Source organism: Hypomesus nipponensis, chromosome 2 (assembly GCF_054491055.1).
Source record: "Hypomesus nipponensis isolate SF chromosome 2, ASM5449105v1, whole genome shotgun sequence".
Lineage (NCBI taxonomy): Eukaryota > Metazoa > Chordata > Actinopteri > Osmeriformes > Osmeridae > Hypomesus > Hypomesus nipponensis.
In genome coordinates this window covers 22,208,509-22,235,935 of record NC_140362.1, presented here as the reverse complement: position 1 = coordinate 22,235,935, position 27,427 = coordinate 22,208,509, and the positions used below count along the sequence as shown (strand labels likewise).

The window sequence follows — 27,427 nt, the reverse complement described above, 5'->3', positions numbered from 1 at the left end:
GCCTGGACTTCACAACCTGTTGGCCAAACATGGGGGAGAAAGAGAGAGGCAGGGGGGAGAGAGGGGCGAGAGACGGGGGGGGGGGAGCCTGAGAAGACCCTGAAAACAAACTGACACTCTGGTGTGAAGCTGTCACTCTAACCCACTCTCTCGACCTCACACTCTCCTTCGCTTGTTCTTTCTTTTGCCTCTCTCTTTCTTTTCTCTGTCCTCCCCCTCAGCGCCTTGCTGCTGTCTGAAGCAGCCTGGTCCTGTGTGTGGACCGGGGTGAGCATGCTGTCTGAAGCAGCCTGGTCCTGTGTGTGGACCAGGGTGAGCATGCTGTCTGAAGCAGCCTGGTCCTGTGTGTGGACCGGGGTGAGCATGCTGTCTGAAGCAGCCTGGTCCTGTGTGTGGACCGGGGTGAGCATGCTGTCTGAAGCAGCCTGGTCCTGTGTGTGGACCAGGGTGAACATGCTGTCTGAAGCAGCCTGGTCCTGTGTGTGGACCAGGGTGAGCATGCTGTCTGAAGCAGCCTGGTCCTGTGTGTGGACCGGGGTGAGCATGCTGTCTGAAGCAGCCTGGTCCTGTGTGTGGACCAGGGTGAGCATGCTGTCTGAAGCAGCCTGGTCCTGTGTGTGGACCAGGGTGAACATGCTGTCTGAAGCAGCCTGGTCCTGTGTGTGGACCAGGGTGAGCAGGACAGAAGAGGAACCACGATAGCCATGCTAACCTGCACACCAAACAGCTACAGGACAGTACAACAGTAAATGCCATTGTCAATTTCACAGCAACAGAAATACAAAAGGGAGTCAAACTTGTAATAAATGCCTTTATCAAAGATCATATTAACTTGGTGATTTTCACACGTAAGCAAAAATGTACTCTTACTGCAACCAGGTAAGGACACCTACAGACCATGATGTTCGGCTGGAGATGAAGGGATTCGAGCCAGGATGATGTATTTCATTCCACTCCTTCATTCCATCCCTGCCAAGAGCTGTGAAGTGAGTTCTGTGAGGAAGAGAAAGCCAGGCCACAGTTCAGGGAGCTGAGATCTCCTTCTGCTTATAACAGAGGGACACATACTTGGAAATGGAGACTGTGGGATTAATGTCAGCTATGTTGTTTTGAGTGCAAGGCCAGCCCGACCCAATAAACAAACTAAACATTTGTTTAGGGCCCCGCGATTGGCCTTGTCTGTGCAAACTTTCATGGCGATTAAAACCATTCTGATTCTGAGGGTAAATCGCTAGGAGCAGGTTTGGACAGCCCTGAATAAGGCCAACATCTCATCATGGTGTTTTAAATCCAGATCTGTTGCTTTGACATTTTCTATATAATGATAATGACATACTGTAACTAATTAGCTTATATGCCATACAGTCTATGGACAATGAGTTGATTTCTCTCACCTATCCATCCCTTTCACAACGTGGTACAGTAAGTAGCCTGTAAGCGCGAGAAATTGAGTTAGGTCATCAATTGTCATAGCAACCATCCTGTCATTGGTCAAGAGCTGCTCCTCCCCTTTCAGAATACTGATTACAAACACGGAAGTGCAGATAGAACGTCACCGTAGCAGAATAGCAATTTCATTGATAATCAGTAAGACTTCAACAATAATTTAGCAGTTGCTGCTAGTACAAAACGACCACATAGAAGCACGCATATCAAGTATTTGGTTTTCCGTTCTATGGATTTTTTGGATTTTTTATCATGTGCGTGTATCGTATTTACGGTCGGGATGTTCTCGACAGGATTGTAAGTTTGCCCGCTCTTCAGCATGTATCTGAAAGTAATTCAACTGCATGTGAAGCTGCAGGCTGTAGTTATCTGCTTGTGTGGTTAGCCATGTCAGTCCAGTGTGCATTGTCGCCACTTGTAATCTCTCTAACGTTAACGAGTTTGCAAACTAGAGATAGTGCACAGAACCAGAATTCCTTATTCCTGTGTATGTTCGAGTGTGTCTCGATGTGTATTTGTCCGTATGTCAAGAGAGACACAGAGAGCAGAGTCGTAGTAAGCCACAGACCAAAAGTTGTGTGTTTATTTTTCAGAACCGACCTGAAAAAGATGAGAGCGTCTCAAAGTGCTGACAGCGTCCAGTTCCTGCCCTTCCTCACCACCTGCCTCAAGTACGATCATTGTGTGTGTGTGTGCGCAGAGATGGCAAAAGTACACACATCAAATTTAAGGAGTGAAAGTGAAAAGTTCTCTGAAGTTCACTAAATATTAAAAATCCTCTTAAGTACAAGTAGATTACAAGTACATGTAATAAGTAATGACATGCACACAACTTCCCTGAGTGTGCATGTAACTTCCCTGTGTGTGCACGTAATTATCACTGGTAACTATTAACAATTTCCTGTTGTCATGCTTCCATAGCAACCTCGGATGGTTGTATTATGGTATGCTCAAGAGGGATATGACCCTGGTACTAGTCAACACCATCGGGGCTTCCCTACAGATCCTCTACATTGTCTTCTACTGCCACTACACCAAGGAGAGGGTGAGCCCTACCTCTGCTGCTAGAGGCCCTTCCTACCAGGAACATGGAACCTGTTTGCTTCTAGCTGTAACTCTATGGGTTTCCGTGTGTGTGTGTGTGTGTGTGTGTGTGTGCGTAATGGCTGTGTGTGTGTGTGTGTGTGTGTGTGTGTGTGTGTAATGGCTGTGTGTGTGTTGCAGAGGCGGGTGACCAGCCACGCCCTGGCTGCAGCAGCAGTGCTGTGTGGAGGCTGGCTGTACTTCAGCATGTTGCTGCCTCCGGGAGACAGTCAGCTGGCTCAGCTGGGCCTCACCTGCAGTGTGTTCACCGTCAGCATGTACCTGTCCCCCCTTACCGACCTGGTAAACAGCCCTAGCAACACATACACAGCCCTAGCGACACATAGACAGCCCTCACTACCTCTAGACGGCCTCACTACCTCTGAAATGCCAGTCACCCTCACCTGTGCTGTACAGAAAAAAAAGAAAAAAAAAACATAACCTATCTAGTAACACACCCCTCGACGGCACACTGCAGCTACCTGTGAAAAACATGGAGTGAACACAGCACATACCATTAAACATGCCCTGAGGAAAACTGAAATATCGGACCTTCTTTAACATTCTCCTTCACGTAGGAATTTGTTCTGTCTCCTGCTTCCTGTTGTCCTCCTCTGCTTCCTGTTCCTGTTGTCCTCCTTCAGCCCTCTGTCTGTGTTGTCCTCTGGTACAGCCTCTGGTTTCCTGCTTCTCTCCCCCTGCGTCCCTTTCCTGTTTGCGTCCTTCTCTTCTGGGCTGAGTGGTCGTCTGCCTGTACTTGCATTTCCTTCCATATAGTTGAACTGTGTAAACACACACTCACACATGGATAGTCACACACACACACACACACATGGATAGTCACACACACACACACACACATGGATAGTCACACACACACACACACATGGATAGTCACACACACACCATTATCCCCCAGGTGTATGTGTTGTTTGAGATAACTCTTTGTTTTATACCCAATGTGTTCTCTCTCTCTCTCTCTCTGTCTGTCTCTGTCTCTCTCTCTTTCTGTTTCTGTCTCTGTCTCTCTCTGTCTCTGTCTCTCTCTCTTTCTGTCTGTGTCTGTCTGTGTCTGTCTGTCTCTCTCTCTCTGTCTCTCTCTTTCTGTCTCTGTCTCTCTCTGTCTCTGTCTGTCTCTCTGGTGTCTCTCTCCCTGTGTGTGTCAGGTGGAGATTGTGCGCAGTAAGAATGTGAGTCGTCTGTCGTTCCCCCTCACCGTGGCAACGTTCTTTACCTCCACCTCCTGGACGCTGTACGGCCTCCAGCTTCAGGACTTCTACATCATGGTAGGCTGCAGCCACACCTCTGCAGCCACACCTCTGCAGCCACACCTCTGCAGCCACACCTCTGCAGCCACACCTCTGCAGCCACACCTCTGCAGCTACACCGCAAGACACCAACCAGCCACAACATTCGTGTGTGTGTGTGTGTGTCTTTTTCAGGTGCCAAACACGCCTGGCATCGCCACCAGCCTCATCAGATTCTACCTGTTCTGGAGGTTTACGTCTGCCAATCAGGAATCACCGTCCTATAACCTGCTCCAGATCTGAGGGGGCCGGACATTCGTCCACCAATGGTAGTGAGGGATCAGGAGGGCAGCCCACCGTTTACCAAGTGCCTTGAGTCCTCCGATATCATGTCCCTCACGTGACGATTGATTGAATTAGTCAAGAATGAATGACATGTTTGAGTCTTCCGCCATAGAACGAGACTGTAGGTACCCATGACCTGTCTTAGGCCAGACTAGGGGGAACTAGCTGCTTGTCTTGAGGACCAGGGGCCTCCCAGCCTGTGAGGACCAGGGGCCTCCCACACTGTGAGGACCAGGGGCCTCCCACCCTGTGAGGACCAGGGGCCTCCCAGCCTGTGAGGACCAGGGGCCTCCCAGCCTGTGAGGACCAGGGGCCTCCCAGCCTGTGAGGACCAGGGGCCTCCCACACTGTGAGGACCAGGGGCCTCCCACCCTGTGAGGACCAGGGGCCTCCCAGCCTGTGAGGACCAGGGGCCTCCCAGCCTGTGAGGACCAGGGGCCTCCCAGCCTGTGAGGACCAGGGGCCTCCCACCCTGTGAGGACCAGGGGCCTCCCACCCTGTGAGGACCAGGGGCCTCCCAGCCTGTGAGGACCAGGGGCCTCCCAGCCTGTGAGGACCAGGGGCCTACCATGTTGTTACACATCATATATCTTCCCTGTCTCTATACATTATTCTAGTCCTACATAACCCAACAAGACATGGCTGTGGATTATTATATTTTTCTCTGTTTATTTTCGTGCCCAAAGTAAATATACTGTATTGTGATTGCTATTTTTATAAATAGTTGTGTAAAAGAGAATATGTACATACAAAAGGATATTATCTCTAGGCAGGGGAAATGATGGTGTGTGCTTGGCTGGTGACTGGTACTTAAAATAAATGTTTTATACATCTTTTAAAGGTGTGTTTCTCCTCATATACCCAGTCATATGATCCAGTCTAAAACACCACAGCAGTGAGCAGGGGCTTGTTTATGTGTGTGTATCAGGGGGTAGTGGTGGGAAAGGCCGTGTGGGGTGTTCTCAGCGTGTGTGTGTGTGTGTGTGTGTGTGTGTGAACGCCAGCCTCTTCCTGTGCTCAAAGAGCTGGTCCCCCCTACAGTGATCACACAGACAACACAGACGTGGAGAAGAAAGAGATCAAATGAGATGAGTGAGAAGTGTGTTGATGCTGAGTGGGAAAGAAAGGAATGAGAGAGAGGGTTAGAAGACTGTCAGAGAAGGTAGAAACACCACAACGGAGGAGGGGAAGGCTGCATGTCTGCCCTGTTTGGACCAGACAGAGAGGACAGGCTCGTGTCGCTCTGCTCTCAACCTCCACTACAGATATAACAGAACTGTTCATGTTCCCTCCACACAAGCATGTGTAGATCATACCTGGAGGGATGCTGGGGTTTAGCAGAGGAGGGAGGTCAGCCGGGTGTGTCGTCAGCAGATAGAGATCTGGTGGAAGAGGAGCCCAACATAGGAGAGCAGGAATAAGGAGGGGGAGGTCTGAGCTGTTAGGACTGTGTGAGTGTGTGTGAGTGTGTGTGTGAGTGAGTTAAGCATTGGAGGACAATGGAAGACCTAATGAGTGGAGTCAGATAGACTAGACAACCACATGCAGACAGTGTTAATGCACACCCACAAGACAAGCCTGTGTGTGTGTGAAGGATCAGAGCAGGCTCCATGGTGGATGTGTATCCTTGGTTAAGTGCACGGACAGCAAGGAGGAGTGTGTGTGAGTGTGTGTGTGTGTTGGGGGGGGGTGTAATCAGTTAAACAATGGGAGTCAGCACACAAACAGGATCCCTCTGTATCCTGTTTAAGAGACTGTCTATACAACAAGAAAAACTACATTCAGCCCACGCTCCACACGTCTCTTTAATGATATATACCAACCCTCTGTATGCACGCAACACATAGACCGTCCCAGCACACTCACACACAAACAAGTTTACTGTGTAAAACTAAAGCTGTTTTGGGAATGAACAGGGACAGCACAAGCTGTGCGTGGTGAAACTATAGACTCAGCATACACACATACACATGCACACACACGCACATACACACACACTTACACACACACGTAAAGGGAGAGTCAGCAGGTGCACTTTCTACCATCAGTAAAAACACACCTGTCCCAGCTGTTGTTTTGAAGAGAAAGAGAGAAGGACAGAGGGTGGGAGGAAGAATGTGCTTTTCTTTCAGTATTTTCCTGTCATCCAATCACCTTCTCTCTCTCTCTCTCTCTCTCTCTCTCTCTCTCTCTCTCTCTCTCTCTCTCTCTCTCTCTTTCTCTGTCTCTTTCTCTGTCTCTCTCTCTCTGTCTCTGTCTCTCTCTCTCTCTCTTTCTCTGTCTCTCTCTCTCTGTCTCTCTCTCTCTCTCTCTCTCTCTCTCTCTCTCTCTCTCTCTCTCTCTCTGTCTCTCTCTGTCTCTCTCTCTCTCTCTCTCTCTCTCTCTCTGTCTCTCTCTCTCTCTCTCCCCTTCTGTTTTCTATCTGCTTTGTAATCTCAGGTGTACTTTTTCAGGCTAGTGTCTCAGGTGTCTGGACTTCTTCACACTTTGACATGTCCGTAGCTGCACACACACACACACACACACACACACACACACACACACACACACACACACTGCTGACCTTCCCATCTCTCCTGTCCTCATGCCCATGTACGTGCTTCAGGAGGAGTGAGAAGGTGCAGTTGCTGCCTCAGGAATTTATGAGGAACAATGTGCAGAGAGCAGCATGTGGCTTCTTTCTATTCCCAGTTTTTACCAGAGATCCCCCTGCCCGGTGCTCTGTTGACTTTCATCAGCATTCTCCTTCACAGGTCCCTCAGGTTACACAGCTGAAAGACTGTGTCTCTCTCTCACACACACTCACACTCACTCACACACACACACACACACACAGTGAACTCCACCCACATACACATACACTCTCAGCCAGTCAACCTACCAGTGGCCCAGACACACAGAGGAAAGGTTAAGAGGCAGGAGCGGTGACCTCTGGTCCACAGTCAGTGGTGTCCAGCTCCAGAGCTTCCTAGAGGACCACAGCCACCTCCTCACCTGCAGCACTGACAGCCACCTCCTCACCTGCAGCACTGACATCCACCTCCTCACCTGCAGCACTGACACTGACAGCCTCCTCCTCACCTGCAGCACTGACACTGACAGCCACCTCCTCACCTGCAGCACTGACAGCCACCTCCTCACCTGCAGCACTGACATCCACCTCCTCACCTGCAGCACTGACACTGACAGCCTCCTCCTCACCTGCAGCACTGACACTGACAGCCTCCTCCTCACCTGCAGCACTGACACTGACAGCCACCTCCTCACCTGCAGCACTGACAGCCACTTCCTCGCCTGCAGCACTGACACTGACAGCCTCCTCCTCACCTGCAGCACTGACAGCCTCCTCCTCACCTGCAGCACTGACAGCCACTTCCTCACCTGCAACACTGACACTGACAGCCTCCTCCTCACCTGCAGCACTGACACTGACAGCCACTTCCTCACCTGCAGCACTGACACTGACAGCCTCCTCCTCACCTGCAGCACTGACACTGACAGCCTCCTCCTCACCTGCAGCACTGACACTGACAGCCTCCTCCTCACCTGCAGCACTGACAGCCTCCTCCTCACCTGCAGCACTGACAGCCTCCTCCTCACCTGCAGCACTGACAGCCACTTCCTCACCTGCAACACTGACACTGACAGCCTCCTCCTCACCTGCAGCACTGACACTGACAGCCACCTCCTCACCTGCAGCACTGACAGCCACCTCCTCACCTGCAGCACTGACAGCCACCTCCTCACCTGCAGCACTGACAGCCACCTCCTCACCTGCAGCACTGACAGGCGCAGTGTGCAGACAGGTAATCGTTAAGCTGTCAGAGTCTAGCCCTGAACCCAGCCCTGCCACTCACACAATGCTAGCACTGTCTCTGTGTTATTTGCATATTAAAAGAATAACAATGTACAATTGTGGTTAGTCGGTTATTGGTTCTGGTGGTACACATGGCCAGGGTAGTAAAGCTGAGGTAAACACATCATAAAAATTAAACCTGTCATCATCAGAGTACAGTAACAGAACCCACACAGCCAGCCATCTACAGACTAACAGGTGGTAGGTTTAAAGCAGCTGTAAATGTGTTTATAGATAACCGCTAATGTTTTTCCTGTCAGGGTAAGCACCAAGGACACATAGACACAAGTGCGTACACTATCACCCTACACACACACACACACACACACACACACACACACACACACACACACACACACACACACACACACACACACACACACACACACACACACACACACACACACACACACACACACCCTGAGGAGCAGTGGTACTGTCCTAACATGCCGACTGGCCCCCCTCCAGGGCTGAATTACATGTGCCAGAAATATTACTGTGTGTGTGTGTGTGTGTGTCTAACGTACAGATATGCTGAGGAAAGAGACTTGCTTTCAGAGGCAAATGGAACATTCTGCATTGTGTGCACATTTACAGTGGTTTATGTCTCACCACACGACACATGAAGCCGGCAAGAGAATCTGTTTTCTGAGGACAGAAATCACACGAAACACAGCTTTCATGTGTGTAGCAGAAGTACAGGTTTTTAATGTAGATCATTTTTGTAAAATATTCTATGGTTACAGATTTGAAAAAAGGTAGAAGAAAACCTCTATTATATCCATGAGGATGTATTTTATGGTGTAGCATGTCTGGTTCTGTATGTTGACAGGCTCACTCAACCAGGTCGACCCTGCTAGGGGCCCCCAGGTCGACCCTGCTAGGGGCCCCCAGGTCGACCCTGCTAGGGGCCCCCAGGTCGACCCTGCTAGGGGCCCCCAGGTCGACCCTGCTAGGGGCCCCCAGGTCGACCCTGCTAGGGGCGCTTCTTGGTGATGTACTTGGCCAGTGTAATGAACTCATCCACGTCCAGACGACCATCCTGATCAGAGTCGGCAAAGACCATCAGCTCCACCAGCAGCTGATCATTCAGATCCTACAGAGAGGAGAGGAGGAAAAATGGGACCCATTTGCCTCATATAATCCCCAATAACCAGTGTCAGATGACCTGGGTGAACACTGTCAAACACTTGACTAAGAGTTAGCTTTTATTGTTATTTCTTACACACACACACACACACACACCCCCCACACACACACACCCCCCACACACACACACCCCACACCCACCTGGATCTCATCGAACTTGCTTGGCAGGAGCTCCTTGAGCTGCTCTCTGTAGAGGAATGTTCCGTCTGAACTGTAGCTGAGGAACAATGCTCTGAACCCAGGGTCCTGTAGACCAGCTGGGGAGGGAGGGAGGGAGGGAGGGAGGGAGGGAGGGTGGGAGGGAGGGAGGGAGGGAGGGAGGGAGGGAGGGAGGGAGGGAGGGAGGGAGGGAGGGAGGGAGGGAGGGAGGGAGGGAGGGAGGGAGGGAGGGAGGGAGGGAGGGAGGGAGGGAGGGAGGGAGGGAGGGAGGGAGGGAGGGAGAGAGGGAGAATCCAAAGTTATAGTGAGAAGGAAACAGTGATGATGAAAGAGGGATCAGTGTTTAGATGGTAAACACGTACTGACAAAGACAAGACACAAACGCTTCCTGTCCATGACACTTACAGGTCTGAATCAGAGGAAGCAGGCAGAGGAGGGCCAATGCTGCTCCCAGGTGGTGAAAATGCATCCTTACACACCTTTTGCAAGAGACGTTTCAGGCCTAAAACAAGTAGATACATTGAAAATTACAATGAAATATAATTCAAGGTGTGTATTGTTTACTTCACTAAGCTGGGCCGCGATGACGGCAGCAATGCTGTGCTGCTCCTGTTTGTCCTGTTCAACCACAGAATTGACACTATTACACTCACCAAGGTATGAGTCTCGTGTCTCACACACACACACACACACACACATAGTAACACACAGACACACACAGACAGACACACACATAGTAACACACAGACACACACAGACAGACAGACACACACACACACACACAGACACACATAGTAACACACAGACACACACAGACACACACACACAGACAGACACACTAACATACACACATACGCAGTGTGTAAATCACACTAAAAAGACCACACAATGCGCTCAACAGTTGGATGAGCAACAGAAGGAACAGATACAGTAACACAAGCCTCCAGTGTATTTGGACAGGACAAGCAGGTCTTGTTTCTCTTACCTGGATCAGGTGAGGAGAGAGGTGAGGCTCTGTGCTCTGGACGTAAACTAAGTGAAAAGGTGCAGAGGGCCAGTGTGCTATATAACCACATCCACTTCCTGGAATACTTGCTCTGGCAACCACCGAACAAGTAGTCAGTGTAGTATGACTAGCGCCCCTCACAGGTTTGGAGGAGACAGGTGTACAGTGACCAATAACACGATATAACCTGTATCATATTTCTATATTATATTACTGTGTAATATGATTATAAACATATAATCATCAAATGTTCTAATTTTTATGAAGAAGCTAGACATTCGACCCTCAGTAAAACAGTTCTTTTTTTTTATTTTTTTATTCCCATATGACGCATTACAAACATTGTGCCAGCGCGGCAGTCTGAAACAGGCTGGTGAGATGCTCCAGTGCTGAAGGAGAGGCTGACAGAGCAGATAGCATGATAATCACAACACACACATCCAATCAGAAAGTATCTATATCAAAAATACAGTCCAAGCCATTGCTTTCAGTGTTTTTACAATATAGACAATCTTTTGAGTTGAACCTGAAATTAACGTAAAATCCTGATTGTATTAACAAGCACATAGCAAACATAAAACTCAGTTAAGGTGTACATGAGACATTGGAAGAGTGGACAATATTTCAACTTTGAGTACAATTACTATGACCATGACATCAATCAATGACGTACTCACACACCTGTAGATGCAGCTATGGCATCGCCCAACGTCTGTCACATTCAGTCTCATTTCACCTCCAAATGTATTTAGGTCAAACTCCCTGGCTGTGTAAAGGTGTAGCGGAGGTGTTGGAGATATGGGTGGTTTATCCCACTTCTGAAACGTTATCAGCACAACAGCAGTGCCAAAACAGGCTCATCAACAGCATAGCAACAATTACATACAAAAATGTAACCTGTGATATTAGAGAACCAGAAAGTAAACAAACCCTTCAGGTGCTTACGACAGCAGACTGTTCCAGTCAAGGCTTCACCGTGTGTCACGGTGTCAGCTACTGTCAGACTGTTCCAGTCAAGGCTTCACCGTGTGTCACGGTGTCAGCTACTGTCAGTCCGCCGTCACAGTCCCACACACTTCACATTTCTGGTTCTCTGGAGTCTCTGGTTGTCATGGGAGCGATGCATGCAGACGGTGGACCAGTTCTGAGGTCTGCAAACATCAGAACCCCTGGATATTTGGGTGGACTACACCTTTAACCATGGACTGTCTTTTCAGTTCCCGAGACTGGTCGCACGTGATTGGATGGTGACCCTTCTTGGTGCAGGCTCCTCTATGCTACGATTGGCCACAAGATCCTGGAGTTGCAAAGCTCCTCCACCAATGAAACAGAAGGCCGGACACACGGGGGCGGAGCAGTCGACATGCCCCTCCCACAGGACGCGCAGGGAGTGGGCGTCGTAGAATGTGACCCGCCCTTTCTCAAAGTCCAGACACACTCCTAGTCTGGGGGGCAGAGGGGTGGTGGGGGGGCTGGAAGGGTTGCCGTGGTTATTGTGGTGGGAGTTGGCCACTCCATGGGGCAGGAGGATTTTCCCCATCCCCATGGTGATGAAGCAGAAGGGGGGGGAGGAGTCCTGGGCATCCTCCGCCCCACTGTCATGACCGCTGTCTGGGTCGTACCTGGAGAGAGGGAGGGAGGGAGGGAGGGAGAAGAGGGAGAAGAGGGAGAAGAGGGAGGAGAGGGAGAAGAGGGAGAAGAGGGAGGGAGGTGAGTGAGTGAGTGAGTGAGTGAGTTAGTTAGTTCCAGTAAAGACGTGAACTGTTGCTAACAGAGGTGTGCGAACAGTAAACAAGGTAACTCTAACCTGGGGCTGGCCATATCCTGGGGGAGATGGAACCATTCCTGCAGCTTGGCTTCCTGACCCACCCCCACCTGAGAGAGAGAGAGAGAGAGAGAGAGAGAGAGAGAGAGAGAGAGAGAGAGATAGTGAGAGATAGTGAGAGAGAGATAGTGAGAGATAGTGAGAGAGCGAGAGCGAGAGAGAGAGAGAGAGAGAGATAGTGAGAGAGAGATAGTGAGAGAGAGATAGTGAGAGAGCGATAGTGAGAGAGCGATAGTGAGAGAGCGATAGTGAGAGAGCGATAGTGAGAGAGAGAGAGAGAGAGAGAGAGAGACAGAGAGAGAGAGAGAGAGAGAGAGAGAGAGAGAGAGAGAGAGAGAGAGAGAGAGAGAGAAGGGGCAGAGGTAGGAGGACAGGGACACACAACAGTCTCTCACCTTCACCAGGTAGGAGCCTGGCTCCACTGAGCATGCCCAGTAGTGTCTGCCCTGGGAGACCGCCCTGTCGGCCACAAGCAGGTCAGAGGTCAGGTGACAGGAAGTGAGGGCGCGGTCAGCCGCCTGTAAGAGTGACAGCCCAGGAACACTGCGGGCGTACGTCTGTCCTTTACCCAGCGCCAACCTGTCAGCATGCAGGCCCCAGCGAGAGTCCAGAGCAAAACACAACACTGGGAGAGGGGAGGGAGGGAGGGAGAGGAGAGAAGGGAGAGAGGGAGGGAGAGAGACACAGGACAGAAGGGAGGGAGGAAGAGAGAGAGACACAGAGGGAGAAGGGAGTGAGGAAGGGAGAGAGGAAGGACGAGGAGAGTGACGAGGCTTTAGTTGGTGGGGATAAAGAGGAGGCTTGGGTACTGTAGCTCCAGATCACACTCCAGGTTACAGAGAGGAGGAGGAAGAGGAGGAGGAGGAAGAGGAAGGGCAGAGGCAGAGAGGCAGCGGACCTTTCCTCCAGGAGAGACAGAGGAGGGCATCTGACACAGATCCAGAGGATCAGGAGGACTAGCAGAGGAAAAACAGCTACACACAATCACACGACCAGAGGACGACATCCAGAGATATCTGAATGAGAGAGATATGCAGCCTGAAACAGTCAGATCAGTTGATCAAAATGGTCAAATGGTCCTCTCAGAAGGACTTCTGAATAATTGATCAACTCATCTCCTTCAGTAAACCCTAACCATGCTGCCACGGGACTAGGATGGGAGTGGAGGACCATGGAGCAGGGTGGCATGGGAGAAGGAGAGAGAGAGAGAAGAGAGAAGAGAGGAGAGAGGAGAGAGGAGAGAGAGAGAGAGAGAGAGAGAGAGAGAGAGAGAGAGAGAGAGAGAGAGAGAGAGAGAGAGAGAGAGAGAGAGAGAGAGAGGCAGGATAGAACAGAAACCCAAAACCCAAAGAGCAGGTCTGGCACAAAACAATAATGAAATGATGACAAGCTGAGAAGATGAAGAGATGGAAAGAAAAAGAGAGACTGAATTAGTTAGAGGAAGCCATGACAGCATCACAAACAAAGATGAATGAAGGTGTGTTACCTGGTGCAGGTGGTGTGTGGAGGTAAACCTCCTCACTGTAGTCTCCAAACCCCGCCTTGTTGCAGCCTCTCACCCGCAGCACATACACACAGTCCATCTCCAGCCTGTCAATCACAGCACTGGTCCCGCCCACCTCATCCAGACGCTGCCACGGCACTGGTGTGTTCGACGGCCTGACCCCCGACCCCCAGGCCGCCCCGGCCAATCCCATTTGCCTCTGGAACTCCACAGAGAAGTGCCAGGCGGGGGCCGAGTCCTGGGGGAGGCGCCAGCAGAGGTAGAGCTGGTCATAGGCCAGAGTTTTCTGAGTGTCAATCACAGGAGCCAATGGGGCTGGAGAGGACGAAAACAAAGAAGAAACAAGAGTGAAGCTTGTTTCCAGAGTGGAAGTGATGAGAGCACAGGCGAGTGTAGACCGTGGCTTGGGGAGTTACCCTGTATGTACGCCAGGCCAGTGATGAGCTGGAGCTCTTTGGTGGCGTCCAGATGGAAGTGTCTGAAGGAGGGGTCGGCAGAGAGAGAGAAACACTGCAAGTGCTCTATAGCCTTCCCTAGCCTGGAGAAAGAGAGAGAGAGTTAAAGGGAGAGAGAGTTAAAGGGAGAGAGAGTTAAAGGGAGAGAGAGTTAAAGAGAGAGAGAGTTAAAGAGAGAGAGAGTTAAAGGGGGAGAGAGAGAGTTAAAGGGAGAGAGAGAGTCAACATGTGTGCTGTTAAGAGTGTGGTTTACATGAGTAGGATGGTTTTGTACTTGAAGTGGGTGGTTATTTATGGGAGTTTTTCCTGTTATGGGTGATTGTTTACCTGTGGTGGGTGATTGTTTACCTGTGGTGGGTGATTGTTTACCTGTGGTGGGTGATTGTTTACCTTTGGTGGGTAATTGTTTACCTTTGGTGGGTAATTGTTTACCTGTGGTGGGTGGTTGTTTACCTGTGGTGGGTGGTTGTTTACTTGTGGTGGGTGATTGTTTACCTGTGGTGGGTGATTGTTTACCTGTGGTGGGGGATTGTTTACCTGTGGTGGGTGGTTGTTTACCTGTGGTGGGTGATTGTTTACCTGTGGTGGGTGGTTGTTTACCTGTGGTGGGTGGTTGTTTACCTGTGGTGGGTGATTGTTTACCTGTGGTGGGTGGTTGTTTACCTGTGGTGGGTGGTTGTTTACCTGTGGTGGGTGATTGTTTACCTGTGGTGGGTGGTTGTTTACCTGTGGTGGGTGATTGTTTACCTGTGGTGGGTGGTTGTTTACCTGTGGTGGGTGGTTGTTTACCTGTGGTGGGTGGTTGTTTACCTGTGGTGGGTGATTGTTTACCTGTGGTGGGTGATTGTTTACCTGTGGTGGGTGGTTGTTTACCTGTGGTGGGTGATTGTTTACCTGTGGTGGGTGGTTGTTTACCTGTGGTGGGTGATTGTTTACCTGTGGTGGGTGATTGTTTACCTGTGGTGGGTGATTGTTTACCTGTGGTGGGTGGTTGTTTACCTGTGGTGGGTGACGCGAGCGGCCTGGACGAAGCAGGGCTGGTCGGTCTCTTTGAGCAGCTCCTGAGTGTAGGCCATCAGGCCAGCATGCTCCAGCAGGCCCCTCTTCTCCATCACCTGGGCAGCCAGGACCTCAGCCTTCCTCAGCCTGGACGCCTCCAGGGCCAGGGCCAGGGCCCCCTGCCGCTCAGACACAGCAGAGCCCAACTCCCTCAGAGACTGGGACAGATGCTCCCGCGCTACAGCACTGTTGAGCTGGAGAGAGAGAGAGAGAGAGAGAGAGACAGAGACAGAGAGAGAGACAGAGAGAGAGAGAGCGAGAGAGAGAGAGAGACAGAGACAGAGAGAGAGAGAGCGAGAGCGAGAGCGAGAGAGAACATGATGGGAAGCCGGTACTGCCTGTAGAGGTGGTGGTTGATGTGAAGAAAGAAAGAACCTGATAAAAGAGAGAGATGGCTCTTTACCTCCATTTGTGTGATGGCGCTCTCCAGCTGGCTGATCTGAGACTGGACTGTCTCCTGATTGGTTAGAATGTAGTTGAGCTCCTTGATGATTTTGTCCTATGTCAGTTGGGACAGAACTATAGGTGACAACACCGTCATCTGAAACTGACCTGTTTCATATTGTGGAGCAATATCCATGCCTTTATTATCTCCATTCCTAGTTTTAGTCGAATCTAGTGTACTTTCACCAAGCCTAGTCTAACTAAATGAATGTGACCTAGTTAAATCCATCCCAGGGGTATTGAGGTCAAACGCTGATCTAACCTACTTTAACTGTGTCAGGTTCAAGTTCCAAAAGTTCCCTTTGCTGAGGAAACAGCGAACCACCTCCTTCTGCTCTGACTGATTGACAGACTGTTGTCCAGCTTGGCAGACTGATACTAATTGTACCTTGAGCGCCTGGGATGCCTGTGCTATGGGCGCCATCTTGTGGCCGTGGTGGGAACGGCGGAGCTTGCAGAGTTGGCACAGCAGCTTCTGGCAGGAGCGACAATACCACAGCAAGCGCTCCTGCTCATGGTCAGGACAGGTGAGGACCTGCGGGGAGCAGGGAGGGGTCAGGGGGGACAGGCGCAGGGCCAGGGGAAACACACATGCAGAATCAAACACACGTGCAGAACCACACACACCTTGGGCCTGAAGTTGTTGGTGGGCAGGATGTGCTCGTGCTGGGCCCGGGGCGTTCCCCAGGGGTGGTACAGCTTGAAACACTCGTTGCAGAAGTTGGACCTGCAGTCGGCACAGCCCTTGGTGGCTTCCAGAGCCTGGGGAGGTTTGCAGAAGCCGCACATGATAGCCACACTGCCCAGACTCACCGTGTGTCTGTACCTGACAGGGAGAGGAGGCAGACAGGCAGTCAGACAGGCAGTCAGACAGACAAACAGGCAGTCAGACAGACAGAGGGGCAGACAGACAGACAGACAGACAGACAGACAGACAGGCAGACAGGTAGGCAGGCCCACCATAACAGAGTGTATGGTGTAGGAGAGAAACCAGAGATGAAGAAAGGACATCAACTGAGCTCCAATTCAGTCGGTTTTGTCCTGCTTTGCTTTCAGCAGTTGGAAGTTTTTTTTGTCGACTTTCTGACCTGGATCCCAAAGACGTGTTACTGCATTGGGAGCGATAAACATGCCCAGTCACGGTTTACTGACAGAGAAAAACACTGCCTAGGGAGGGAGGGAGGGAGGGAGGGAGGGAGGGAGGGAGGGAGGGAGGGAGGGAGGGAGGGAGGGAGGGAGGGAGGGAGGGAGGGAGGGAGGGAGGGAGGGAGGGAGGGAGGGAGGGAGGGAGGGAGGGAGGGAGGGAGGGAGGGAGGGAGGGAGGGAGGGAGGGAGGGAGCAGCTGCACCCCTCACAGCTGCACCTCCCTCATCTCCTATCAGAGGAAGGCCAGATTAGAACTATAGAAGGAGAGGAAACAGGATGGGGTTCTGCTTTAGGGGATGAGGATCCGCTTGTCCACAACATCTTTTGATGTTCAACATTTTCTTCAGCACTGCAGTCTCTCATACCGGAGCCCACCTCTTTAACAGAACTCAAATAAAACACCATTTTCATTTCCTCCCAAGAATAGATTTTCTGTCTAATTTATTAAGTGGTATTGACTACCCTCTCTTTCTCTCTTCAGATGCAGAATCATTGTTTTCATCAACAGTGTGTAGTGAAGCCCTGCTCTATCGCTACTCAAATACTTACAGGGCAAGTGTGTCAGTGTGCACGAGTCTGTGTGTGTAAGCACTTTGTGCACGAGTGTGTGTGTGTGCAGCTTTATGTGTGTGTGCAGCTCCATGCGTGTGCGGTCTGTGTGTACCTTTCCACGATGCGTTCCAGGGTGAGGTTGCGGAGGCAGTCCGTCAGTCCTCGCTCCCCCAGCTCCACGTCTCTGCGGCAGGACGGACAGGGGAAGAGCATGGGGGGACAGGCCGGGTCCTTACGGCGTCGCCCAGGGTACGTCCCACACCCTGGGGCAGGGAGGGACGGCCGTGGGGGGGGGGACAGACCGATCTGGGGTAAGACGATGACTCTGGACGCTAATAATGATGTCATATTCAGATGTCATATCTGTCATCCTGAATCAAACTAATCCGGATGTTTCCAATGGGCATATTGCACATTTGGGTGTTGCGACGTCAGTCTGTCACCATCACGGCTAAGCTGGCACACGCCACACAGCAAGAATGTGGCCCCTGGCTCGGGGTTGTCCCCCGCTGTCCCCCCCTCCACCCACCTGCTCGGAGGACGCGCTCCAGGCGGTCGGGGGTCCTGGGCGCGGGTCTGCGGGTCTGGCGGGGGGAGCGGGAGTTGGGGGTGGAGGCCGGGGAGTTGGGCTCTGGGGGCAGGTCCGGGGGAGGGTAGCCTCTCTGGACCAGCACCTCTGCAGCACACAGCAGACAGACACTGTGCTGGCACGGCAGGAGGATGGGCTGCTTCACCATCTCATCACACACTGGGCAGCACAGCTCCCGCTCCATACTCTTCATGTTCGACTGGGACGAGAGAGAGAGAGAGAGAGAGAGAGAGAGAGAGAGAGAGAGAGAGAGAGAGAGAGAGAGAGAGAGAGAGAGAGAGAGAGAGAGAGAGAGAGAGAGAGAGAGAGAGAGAGAGAGAGAGAGAGAGAGAGAGAGAGAGAGAGAGAGAGAGAGAGAGAGAGAGAGAGAGAGAGAGAGAGAGAGAGAGAGAGAGAGAGAGAGAGAGAGAGAGAGAGAGAGAGAGAGAGAGAGAGAGAGAGAGTTCCTGGTAAAGAATTGATGTTAGGCACGGACAGGGCTGCAGAGATGGGTTAGTGTTTATTAATAGCATGTTGCTGACTAGGAGCTACAGCTAGTCTCCTACATGAATCACAAACCCACAAAGTTCTCCTGCTGTGGCCACAGTCTCATGCTTCATGATGTCATGTTTACACTATATCTAGGTCCATGCCCTGCTCAGTAAGTACAACACTCATGTCACCTGTCGTCGTTGTGGAGGTCATCCGGTCCCTTAGCTCTAACCATAACCCATTCGACAGAGATGGTGTGGACGGAAATCCACAGTTTTCATTGGTTTCAGACAACAGTTATGCTAACACAAAGTATTGCAACTACACATAGCTTTTTATTAATATCTTATTTTCGAGTTTCTTTTGTTCCGGTCACTTTAAATGTCACCTATTCGTTACGACTACGCCTACCGCGCAACAACTGGAGACCGTGGTCCAATACCGCTACATCCCGTTTCTATGACAACGAGCATCGATGTCTGATCATGCGTTGCGCGGTGCCAAGTTAGCGTGATGCTATTTTTTATGTGCTAGCCTATATTTGAGTGTAACTAAACACAGGGATGTCATTTAAGCTAAGGTATGTCTTACATGGTATCAATGGCTACGGACTATTCAGGAAACATGATGTTTAAACGAGTCGCCAAGGCCAAAGGCCTTCACGTCTCTTTTATCCCACGCTGAAAAACAATGGTGTCATTACAGTACTGGGCTTCAAGCCAAAGTGAACACTTACGATACACGCAGATTTAAAATTAAATGGCCACATGACTGAATTAGGAAGGAGGTTTGGTAGCCTGGGCTACCACAAAATAGACAGTAGGCGCTGGCACAGTATCATGTGGGTCAAGATTTTCGACATGAGCTACACAGCCATATTGCCTGTTAAAGCTAATTTTACGATTGTCCCATCACATTATATGAACACTTAAAGCCTGTAGTTAAATGCTCAGATGTAGGATTGATACTCACACTGATGCGCACCAGCGCGTCCATAATCGACGTGAAGGTTTGCAATTCCGCTTCAGCCATTCTTCTGATGTTGATCTACAGTTTACAGACAATACCTCGGCGAGGATGAAGGTTTGAAATAAACACCTGGGTATAAAGGATTAGGATGGGAAAAAGACGGAGGGGAAATGTAGACTAGATAACTGACTGGTCCATTGTAGACCAGGTTTGAAAGGCAAATTGAGTTGACCGAATTTCAATGTTGCGCATCTCCATCCGTTCACTACACAAGAATACAGGGGCTCGCCACGGTCGGATGTTCAGTGTATCTGCTGAGGGGGAGCATGCGTGGTGGTTTCTGCGATGGGGAAAACTCCTTGCCGGGAACTGGATTGTCTGTAGTTTTGAGGTTTTAAGCACCGCAGCTGTGCTACCATATTGGTTTTGTTTGCATTATAATTTTTTATTTTAGACCATTTTTATTCACACCAAAGCTCATGAACGCTAAAACCCTCTCACCAAACAACAGCAACAAAAATACTGAGTTAAAATAATCACACTTGCGGCGCTATGGCATCCAGGTCAAGTTAACATCTAATCAGTTGTAGGCTATTATCATCAAACACTAGCAAGTTTGGTAAATAACACACACGTGAGTGAATTTTTTATACATTTTATGTTAAAGTTTAGATTTGTATGTATTTGACCACACATAATTATTCTGACCATTATTGTCTTATTCAATCAACAGCCAGTATGCTTATTAGACCAGCATCGTGGAGATAACTATTAGGCCACGCGGTGGCAACATTGCGTTAGGAATGTGAAATAAGTTGCATTCAAGAACCATGCTTGTTTGTGAATATCTGTTCATAGTTGTCTCAGAAACTGTCCAACAACCATTAATGCAGCTTGGATTATGTTGTAGCAACCAACCACTCAACGAAAAGAGCGGAGCGCATGTTTATATAGTTAGATATTAGCTTGCTAGCTTGCCAGTTACAGAGCTAACTGCAGTGAACTGAGCAACAGGAACAACGGTATGAACCACGTAATGTTGGCCTATTCTGTATGTTTTTAGAAAGAGTACAAACGACATGAGAGATGCTAGTTTAGCCGGAAGTAAAAAGCTATCCCTAATCAATATAATCTAGGTCGCTGGTCAAAATTGGGTATGTTGCTAATGTTCCGGTAGCTAGTGCTAAGCTAAAACTAAGGACACTATGGTATCCAGTGTATTAATGCATCTGTCTTTTTAAATATATGTCATTGTCAATAATCTTTAACTTATCCCTTTCTAGGCTATTATTCGTAAGCTTTCTGGAAAAAGTCAACCAAGCTACAGTAGAGCTAGCTAATACCTAGCTATGTCTGCAATCAGCAGTCTGGTCCCAGCACGATTCCTGACGCTCATAGCACACCTCGTTATCGTTGTCACAATCTTCTGGTCACGGGTATGTGCAAATAAAGATACAGTTAATCTTTTATATAGAATTTGCCATTGCCAAACACTTGCCCGTATCCACATCTTCATCACCTGTGAACTCCCACTCCATCAATGTGTTTAATCAATTTTCTCTTTTGAGACAAACCATCCAACTCAGTATTGTTTGCCTACAGGAAAACAATGTCCTAGCCTGTCTTCCTCTGGAGTATACAGAAGAAGAATATAAGAACGAGGACACTAAGTGAGAATCATCAGGACTTACACATCATACATGCATTCAAGAAACATCTGGAAATGAGTGATCATAACACACGCTCTGTGCACCTGTGTGTCTCTCAGATTGGTGGTGGCGCTGGCGGTAACCCTGGGTCTGTTTGGTGTAGAGCTGGCTGGCTTCCTGTCTGGTGTCTCCATGTTTAATGGCAGCCAAGGCCTCCTGTGTATCCTTAAACAGACAGTAATACATTTTAAACAACACAGTGACCGTGGAGACAAGTGACACAAAATATCCTGATGAAGTATTTTGAAACATGACTAGATACAGATCCAGTCATTTCTATTGGATACTTTCTAGTTAAAACAAGACTATGAATGAATACAACTGTAAGGTGTTAGGGAGGGGCTATTCTCCTTGATAGTTGTGATTCCCTGACTCCAGCCCGCTCTGTTACTACGTCTTCTTCACACTCTGACCTGCTGTAGCCATCGCAGCTCACGCTAGCGCCTCAGTGGCTCTGCTGTTCTTTCTGTTTGAGCAGTGGGAATGTGACATCTACTGGTGGATCTTTGTCTTCTGCAGGTCAGTGTGCACGTGTGAATATGTGTGTTTATCCCACTGGGTGTGTTTCCCTGACACGTGACCTCCCCAGCCCTGGCAGCCCACTGCAGTGCCTCCGTAGGCCTCTCTTTCTTTGTGTTCCAGAAGTGGGAATGCTGGACCTACTGGGTTATTTTTGCCCTTTGCAGGTTGGTGTTTGTGCGGGTTCCTTTTTTTTATGTGGAACAGGGCTGAGCCAGCTTCCAGAGACAACTATGAAGAACAGCATTAACCCCGTGTGTCATGTCTGTTATTTGTATGTTCAATGCGATTCTTAATCCTTATTCACATCTTATTCCCTCAGTGTTCTTCCAGCATTTGTGGAAATCATCCTCTTCATTGCAGTATTCGGACTGAAGAAAAAGGCACTTTAACAGCTATTGGGAGAGACCTTTTTAATCTGTCGTAGGAGCGTAGCATTGAAGATGCAACTATGGAACCCTTGGAAGTATGACTGCTTGTGACAGTGACTCAAATTGGGGAAGGAAACCAGATGCGTGCAACGGAGGAGCCGACTATATACAGAGGCAGAGTTCTTCAATAAAATGCCATGGGTTCAACTGGATGTAGAGACATTTCTGGCTAAATATATCTTCATAAAGTCTCAGTCAACCCTGTTTGTACTGGGCTGTCTAACGCCCATTCCCGTTTATTGTGAATAAGATGGACGTTGTGGATGGCTGTTGCTGTATCAACGTGTTGTTTTACAGTTTTTTTTAGTTTTTTTTTACTAATTCAAATAAAGATTTAAGTGTGACGGTTCGCAAGGATTTTGATCGCGTGTGCCGTTTCTGATTGGTCCCAGTTGTGCGGTGCGTCACTTTTGTGGTCCGGGTAGCGAGACTAGTACCGATAGTTCCTGAAGACGCGTAACCGTGCATTGAGAGGATAGCTAACTTGCATCCGAAACGCCCAGATTATTAGCATAGTAGTCGTCTTTGATTGAATAATTGGAAATGGGTAAGTAGCGTATAACCAGTGAATCTGTAAGTGATATATTTTATTTATGATTACTCGATGAGGGCTCAAAGACAATCGCTGTTTCTTGCTGCCACACACAGCTAACTTTAGTTAGTAGCGATAGTATGGACAACCCATTCAATCTGCACAGCTAGCTAGTTGCTTCTAGCTAGCAAGCTAGGTAAATGTCTTAACATTTTATTATTAGCATGTAGCATGTTACTGCTTGCATATTGTACTTCCCGGGCAGTATTGGTTTTAGATCCTAATTGTAAATTTAAATTCCCCAGCTAAATGTAAGAGCAAACATACACCGGAACTATTTGTGGGCGTACACTCACTGACGTGGCGCAAGAGCAATGAAAAAAGTTTTAACACTATTAGACTAAATACATGGAACTTGCTGAGGTTATCCAGTGAAAATATGAATCTTTTACTAGCCTAATGCAGTTGGCTTATTCGTGGTAGAAGACAAATGGAAATGATAACGGATATGAATTCGAGTAGGCCTACCTCTACCCAAATGCATGACATGACTAGCTCTTCATTTTTTTTTCTTCTCGATTGTCCATACTCCTCCGTCTACACAACGCTTCCACCCGCCGGCTGTCTCACGCCCCTCTGCTCTCCCTACAGCAGTGAACACAGGCACGTCTCTGGTGCTGTCCAGCTTGCTGTCGGTACTGGTGTTCGCCGGGATGCAGATGTTCAGCAGACAGTTGGGCTCCACGGAGTGGCTCACCATCCTGGGGGGGCTGCTGGGGTCTGTCCTCTTCATCTGCTCCCTCACTGTATCCTTCTCACGAGGTTAAAAAGGTTTTCAACGGTTCTGCCTAGTTCAGGTACTAAACTTTTGAAGTAGTGCTGTGCTAAACGGACCCTTGCACTGAATATCTTAATGAAATCCAGCAGTAATCTGCTTGAGCACCTTAACTTCACCCCCAGGCCTTCAATAACCTGGAAAATCTCATCTTCGGGAAGGGATTCCAGGCTAAGATATTCCCAGAAAGTGAGTTATAAAGATCCTGACTCTACCCTAGTACATTTAGCTAACATGTACCTGAAATGCACTCTTACAGTGTTGGGTTGTGCAGTCTAGACCAGTCGTAGAAGCTTACATCAAACATGTCTGCTTTCTCTCATCTGTCCTCTGTAGTCCTGGTGTGCCTGTGTCTCTCCCTGTTTGCCTCTGGACTGGTGCACCGTGTGTGTGTCACAACATGGTAAGTACCGCCTGTATCACAGCTAGAATTCATCACCCCCCAGTGTGGAGCAAAGTTGTACCAGGGTCTCTGTACATTTCTGGCGGGCCCAGCGGTATGTCTACAGATGCCTGGGATGTAGAATGAAGTGATGAGAAGAAGAAAAAAGATATCTATTAAAGGGTTACAATATGGTTGTACTGTTGTTACTAAACTTATAAGTGTTGACAACATTTTTTTCTCCTCTTTTTCCAGTCTGATATTCTCTCTCTTCGCCATCTACTACATTAACAAAGTGTCGGCCGCTCTCTACCAGGCAGCCGTTCCCGCGGTAGCACCTGCCAAAGCTACCAGCAAAGGCAAAAGGAAGAACTGAGCCAGAAATCTGGCACGCTCTCATCCACTCATCCGACATTATTCGTTTTTGAAAACCAATCATTCTGGAGGAAATTTGTAATGTAACCAGTGATGTCACATCCCAGTTATCTGTCATGTATTTTGCCCAATAGTCTCTCTGTTCTTTAGTATGTCACTTTTGTAAACCCTTCCTGAAGTCTGTTGTTATGGACTACAGTCGCCAAGTGACAGATAATTGAGAGACAGTCACTGACGACCAAGAGCAGCCGCAAAGGGCTCTTGAATAGTTTGTTTCCTTGACTCGTTGTCCCAGTCACAGCTTACTGAGCACGTGAAGGATGAAGCTAGAATGGGAGGATAGCAGGGAGAGAATCTGTTGTTGGGTCTAGCGTTTATTACATTCCCTCCATCCAGCACTTGTTTCCTTCTGGTTGCACATAGATGTAAACGTCATCCATGCGTGATTGTTTTGGTATGTTTCAGGTAACATTTTTTTTGTTAAGATTAATTTGTAATTAAAACAATTTGAGAAAAAACCTGTGTCTTAAAAAATGTCTTTAGCAAGTAAATGTCTATTACATAAAATAAATGTAACTATTAGTGCTGTCAAACGATTAAAATATTTAATCGCGATTAATCGCATTAATGTCATAGTTAACTCGCGATTAATCACATTTAATCGCACATTTGTATCTATTCTAAATGTCCCTGATTTCTTTTTGTCCCAATCTTTTTTCAAATTTTAATGCTCTTATCAACATAGAAAAGTGGTTCGGATTGCTTTGTGCAAATATTTTTTTTATTGAAAACAACATTGCAATCGCCTGGCTTTGACGAGGGGGCAGAGAATTCGCATCAGTTGTGTGCTTGGCCATCAAGTGGTATTTCAGACTGGACGTGCTGCGATGATAGCTCAGTTTACAACGACAAAACACACAGATCACTGGTCTTGTCAATAGAACCATTTGGCAACTTTTTAAAAGCAAACTTTCCATTCAGAATCTTATTGGCATCCATTTCGGCATCTCGCGCTCGTCATCCACTCAAAACGTAACGTTAGCCTACTACCAGAGAATGTCTAATATCCGTAAACGGGCTCTGCTACTACTCTTTAGCCAGCTCGCAAGCCAAACGAGTGTTTGGCGTGCCTGTTGTTTTGTTTCCGGTCTAGCTAGATCCGGTGTGGTGTTGTAGTTTTTCTAACGTCGGTAGTTGTTGCAACAGCATGTGAAAAAAACTACAAAGTTTGCTAGGCCAAAAAGAGCGTTAATCGCGCGATAAAATAATTGACGCCGTTAATTTGGGTTTGCGTTAACGCCGTTAATAACGCGTTAAACTGACAGCACTAGTAACTATATAAAACGATCAGTCATCATGTATCAAAAAACGGGTCGCGAACGTAGCGCTCACGCAAACGTGAGCAGGCATGCTTCTCAGGGCGTTCCCCTGTTCCTTGTTTTAAAAGTTTTTCCCCCAACCCTTACACCGGACCGATTTCTTCCATCCGAACCCATAAGCAGTTAGCTCATCTGGTAAGTTGAACTTTCGCGTTTTGCGTCAAACAGAAAACTTTTAATAGCGACTGCAACGTGAATGAACAATGTTGGCTGTATTTACATCAGTTAAGTGTGTGTGCGCTCATTGACCGAAAGTTTGAGAAATCTTTGTATCAGTGTATTTTTATTTAATCAACCGAACTTCGTGCGCGTCAGTCCATTAGAGTTTATGTTCTAAAAAACATTGTGTCAAAATGTACCAGAAGGCATCTCACTGGATAATATTTAAGGATAGATTGTAGATTATGTTACATTTCAATTTGTATACTGTAGACCATAGCAGGCATCGTCAAGAAAAATGATTATTTTTAACAAAGAGAGAGTGGGAGTTGGAGATTGTGATAAGGAGATTGTGCCATGATGAAATGACGGAGGAATTTGTCTGTAGAGCCAACCAACACCCATCCTCTTAAAGTGCGCGCTGATCTGGTCTCCATTGGTAACTTGTCCAACGTGAGAGTTCTGTCATACAAACACGGTTTATTTTCTCTCCCCCTCCTCATAAGATCTGTACCTGCAGACATGCCTTCAGAGTTGGAGGGAGCGATGGAGTCCCTGATAAAGGTGTTCCACTGCTATGCTGACAAAGATGGTGATGGCAAGACTCTGAACAAGAAGGAGCTGAAAGTGCTGATGGAGACTGAACTGTCTTCCTTCTTAAAGGTCAGACCTCCTTCTCTCCTTCAGCCCACAATGAATGTGTGTCAGATATTAGCTTAGCTACAGATCTGCTTGCTGTCAACCAAATGGGTGAGTTGACCCCCCCCCCCCCCCCCCCCCCCCCCCAGTCCCAGAAGGACCCAGCCGCTGTGGAGAAGATCATGAAGGATCTGGACCAGAACAGCGACGGCTTGGTGGACTTCCAGGAGTTTGTGTCTCTCGTGGTCGGCCTGTCTATCGCCTGTGAACGCCTGTTCCAGCTCCACATAAGTAAACAGGGCAAGAAGTGATGGAGACAGAGAGACATGATGTGCTTCATTTGGCTTCATTCGGGAGTCATTTTCTGTTAAGCTTTAATAAACGTTGGCCCTGTTTGTGTTGCTGTTTCTTTGGCTTGTACTTACTCAGCGTGCATATTTGGGAGTGGCAGATGATAATGATAACGGGGCACACCCTTTCAGCGAAGCGAGACAGCTGTTGTTATCCAAAACACCTTTTCTCTGTTAAATCCAGGAAGATTCTCCACTGATGAAACAAGCAAGACAGTAGGAACCGAAACACAAACATTTACCTGGTTCCAATCCAAGCTTGCAAGGGCACAAGGTCACCTTTATCCAGGAGTGAGGATGACATCGCCAATCATTTAACAGCTCAAACCAACACTGCTTCATCCCTTATCCACTGCATGTCTGGTCTCTATCAGTGCACAGTTCCATGAGGGTTTGTGCAGGTTTTTAGTTTGTTCCCATGTGCGTGCGTTACGGCTTCACCGTCTGTAATCAAACAAGACCAAGCAGATGTACGGTGTTCAGGTACTAAAAGGAAGCGCCCAAGGTGAATGTGTAGTGCTCATTTTTCACCACCTGATGTCATGAGAGCTCAATAATCAGTCATGGTCGAACTTCTTGCTTCTTCATCTTTTCTCTCTACTGTCACACATTCCTTCTGTCCTTCAGTCTCTTACAGATAATGTGCAGTGTAAATGAATGATTTATGTATCTATTTAGCTGTGGTTGTCGAACAGGGTTTCAGTAAAACCTGTGCGTGTGGTAAGAGGAACCACAAAGCTGTCTTGCTCTTTTGTGTCTGGTGGGTGTTTGGAACGTGAAGCTACTCTGGTCTAAGAAGATCTCCCCTCAGT

The 27,427-nt window shown here is 48.5% G+C and overlaps 6 protein-coding genes across 16 annotated transcripts; 4 read left to right on the top strand and 2 right to left on the bottom strand.

The window, feature by feature from the left end:
- The first annotated feature begins 1,533 nt into the window (after positions 1–1,533).
- slc50a1 (solute carrier family 50 member 1) lies at positions 1,534–4,961 on the top strand. The gene is made up of 6 exons (XM_084671359.1): positions 1,534–1,743; positions 2,040–2,117; positions 2,368–2,491; positions 2,671–2,832; positions 3,696–3,815; positions 3,972–4,961. Exons 1-6 carry the CDS (start codon positions 1,676–1,678, stop codon positions 4,077–4,079), a joined length of 660 nt encoding a protein of 219 aa, XP_084527485.1. The 5' UTR covers positions 1,534–1,675; the 3' UTR covers positions 4,080–4,961.
- A 3,693-nt stretch (positions 4,962–8,654) lies between these two features.
- On the bottom strand, positions 8,655–10,379 carry LOC146301657 (uncharacterized). The gene is made up of 4 exons (XM_084671528.1): positions 10,271–10,379; positions 9,691–9,787; positions 9,268–9,383; positions 8,655–9,073 (listed from the first exon to the last, which is right to left on the bottom strand). The coding sequence occupies exons 2-4, from the start codon at positions 9,752–9,754 to the stop codon at positions 8,954–8,956; spliced, it is 300 nt and encodes a 99-aa protein (XP_084527654.1). The 5' UTR covers positions 9,755–9,787; positions 10,271–10,379; the 3' UTR covers positions 8,655–8,953.
- A 204-nt stretch (positions 10,380–10,583) lies between these two features.
- On the bottom strand, positions 10,584–19,679 carry trim46a (tripartite motif containing 46a). 5 transcript variants are annotated; one of them, XR_014726838.1, is made up of 13 exons: positions 19,309–19,679; positions 17,806–18,064; positions 17,389–17,539; positions 16,206–16,404; positions 15,967–16,113; positions 15,538–15,633; positions 15,075–15,328; positions 14,037–14,158; positions 13,603–13,935; positions 12,512–12,741; positions 12,099–12,166; positions 10,973–11,913; positions 10,584–10,692 (listed from the first exon to the last, which is right to left on the bottom strand). XR_014726838.1 is itself a non-coding variant. In XM_084668967.1 (12 exons), the coding sequence occupies exons 1-12, from the start codon at positions 19,366–19,368 to the stop codon at positions 11,505–11,507; spliced, it is 2,328 nt and encodes a 775-aa protein (XP_084525093.1). In that variant the 5' UTR covers positions 19,369–19,679; the 3' UTR covers positions 10,595–11,504. The 5 variants fall into 5 exon arrangements, 2 of the variants coding, with proteins under 2 accessions (XP_084525093.1, XP_084525095.1); XR_014726826.1 differs by having other exon boundaries at positions 10,595–11,109; positions 11,222–11,913; XR_014726832.1 differs by having other exon boundaries at positions 10,595–11,109; positions 11,237–11,913.
- On the top strand, positions 18,778–22,327 carry tmem107 (transmembrane protein 107). Of its 4 annotated transcripts, none has more exons than XM_084668974.1 (6): positions 18,778–18,916; positions 20,589–20,741; positions 20,908–20,975; positions 21,074–21,174; positions 21,437–21,533; positions 21,856–22,327. In XM_084668974.1, exons 2-6 carry the CDS (start codon positions 20,655–20,657, stop codon positions 21,923–21,925), a joined length of 423 nt encoding a protein of 140 aa, XP_084525100.1. In that variant the 5' UTR covers positions 18,778–18,916; positions 20,589–20,654; the 3' UTR covers positions 21,926–22,327. The 4 variants fall into 4 exon arrangements, with proteins under 4 accessions (XP_084525100.1, XP_084525102.1, XP_084525101.1 ...); XM_084668976.1 differs by lacking the exon at positions 18,778–18,916 and adding an exon at positions 19,801–19,939; XM_084668975.1 differs by lacking the exons at positions 18,778–18,916; positions 21,437–21,533 and adding exons at positions 20,063–20,327; positions 21,604–21,700.
- A 52-nt stretch (positions 22,328–22,379) lies between these two features.
- On the top strand, positions 22,380–24,557 carry krtcap2 (keratinocyte associated protein 2). 3 transcript variants are annotated; one of them, XM_084668971.1, is made up of 5 exons: positions 22,380–22,511; positions 23,148–23,302; positions 23,457–23,520; positions 23,668–23,734; positions 23,969–24,557. In XM_084668971.1, the coding sequence occupies exons 1-5, from the start codon at positions 22,508–22,510 to the stop codon at positions 24,087–24,089; spliced, it is 411 nt and encodes a 136-aa protein (XP_084525097.1). In that variant the 5' UTR covers positions 22,380–22,507; the 3' UTR covers positions 24,090–24,557. The 3 variants fall into 3 exon arrangements, with proteins under 3 accessions (XP_084525097.1, XP_084525098.1, XP_084525096.1); XM_084668972.1 differs by lacking the exon at positions 22,380–22,511 and adding an exon at positions 22,668–22,692; XM_084668970.1 differs by lacking the exon at positions 22,380–22,511 and adding an exon at positions 22,840–23,014.
- Positions 24,558–25,447: 890 nt separating this feature from the next.
- s100a10b (S100 calcium binding protein A10b) lies at positions 25,448–26,660 on the top strand. 2 transcript variants are annotated; one of them, XM_084671335.1, is made up of 3 exons: positions 25,448–25,602; positions 26,133–26,289; positions 26,415–26,660. In XM_084671335.1, exons 2-3 carry the CDS (start codon positions 26,149–26,151, stop codon positions 26,574–26,576), a joined length of 303 nt encoding a protein of 100 aa, XP_084527461.1. In that variant the 5' UTR covers positions 25,448–25,602; positions 26,133–26,148; the 3' UTR covers positions 26,577–26,660. The 2 variants fall into 2 exon arrangements, with proteins under 2 accessions (XP_084527461.1, XP_084527471.1); XM_084671345.1 differs by having other exon boundaries at positions 25,461–25,602; positions 26,147–26,289.
- The last annotated feature ends 767 nt before the right edge of the window (positions 26,661–27,427 follow it).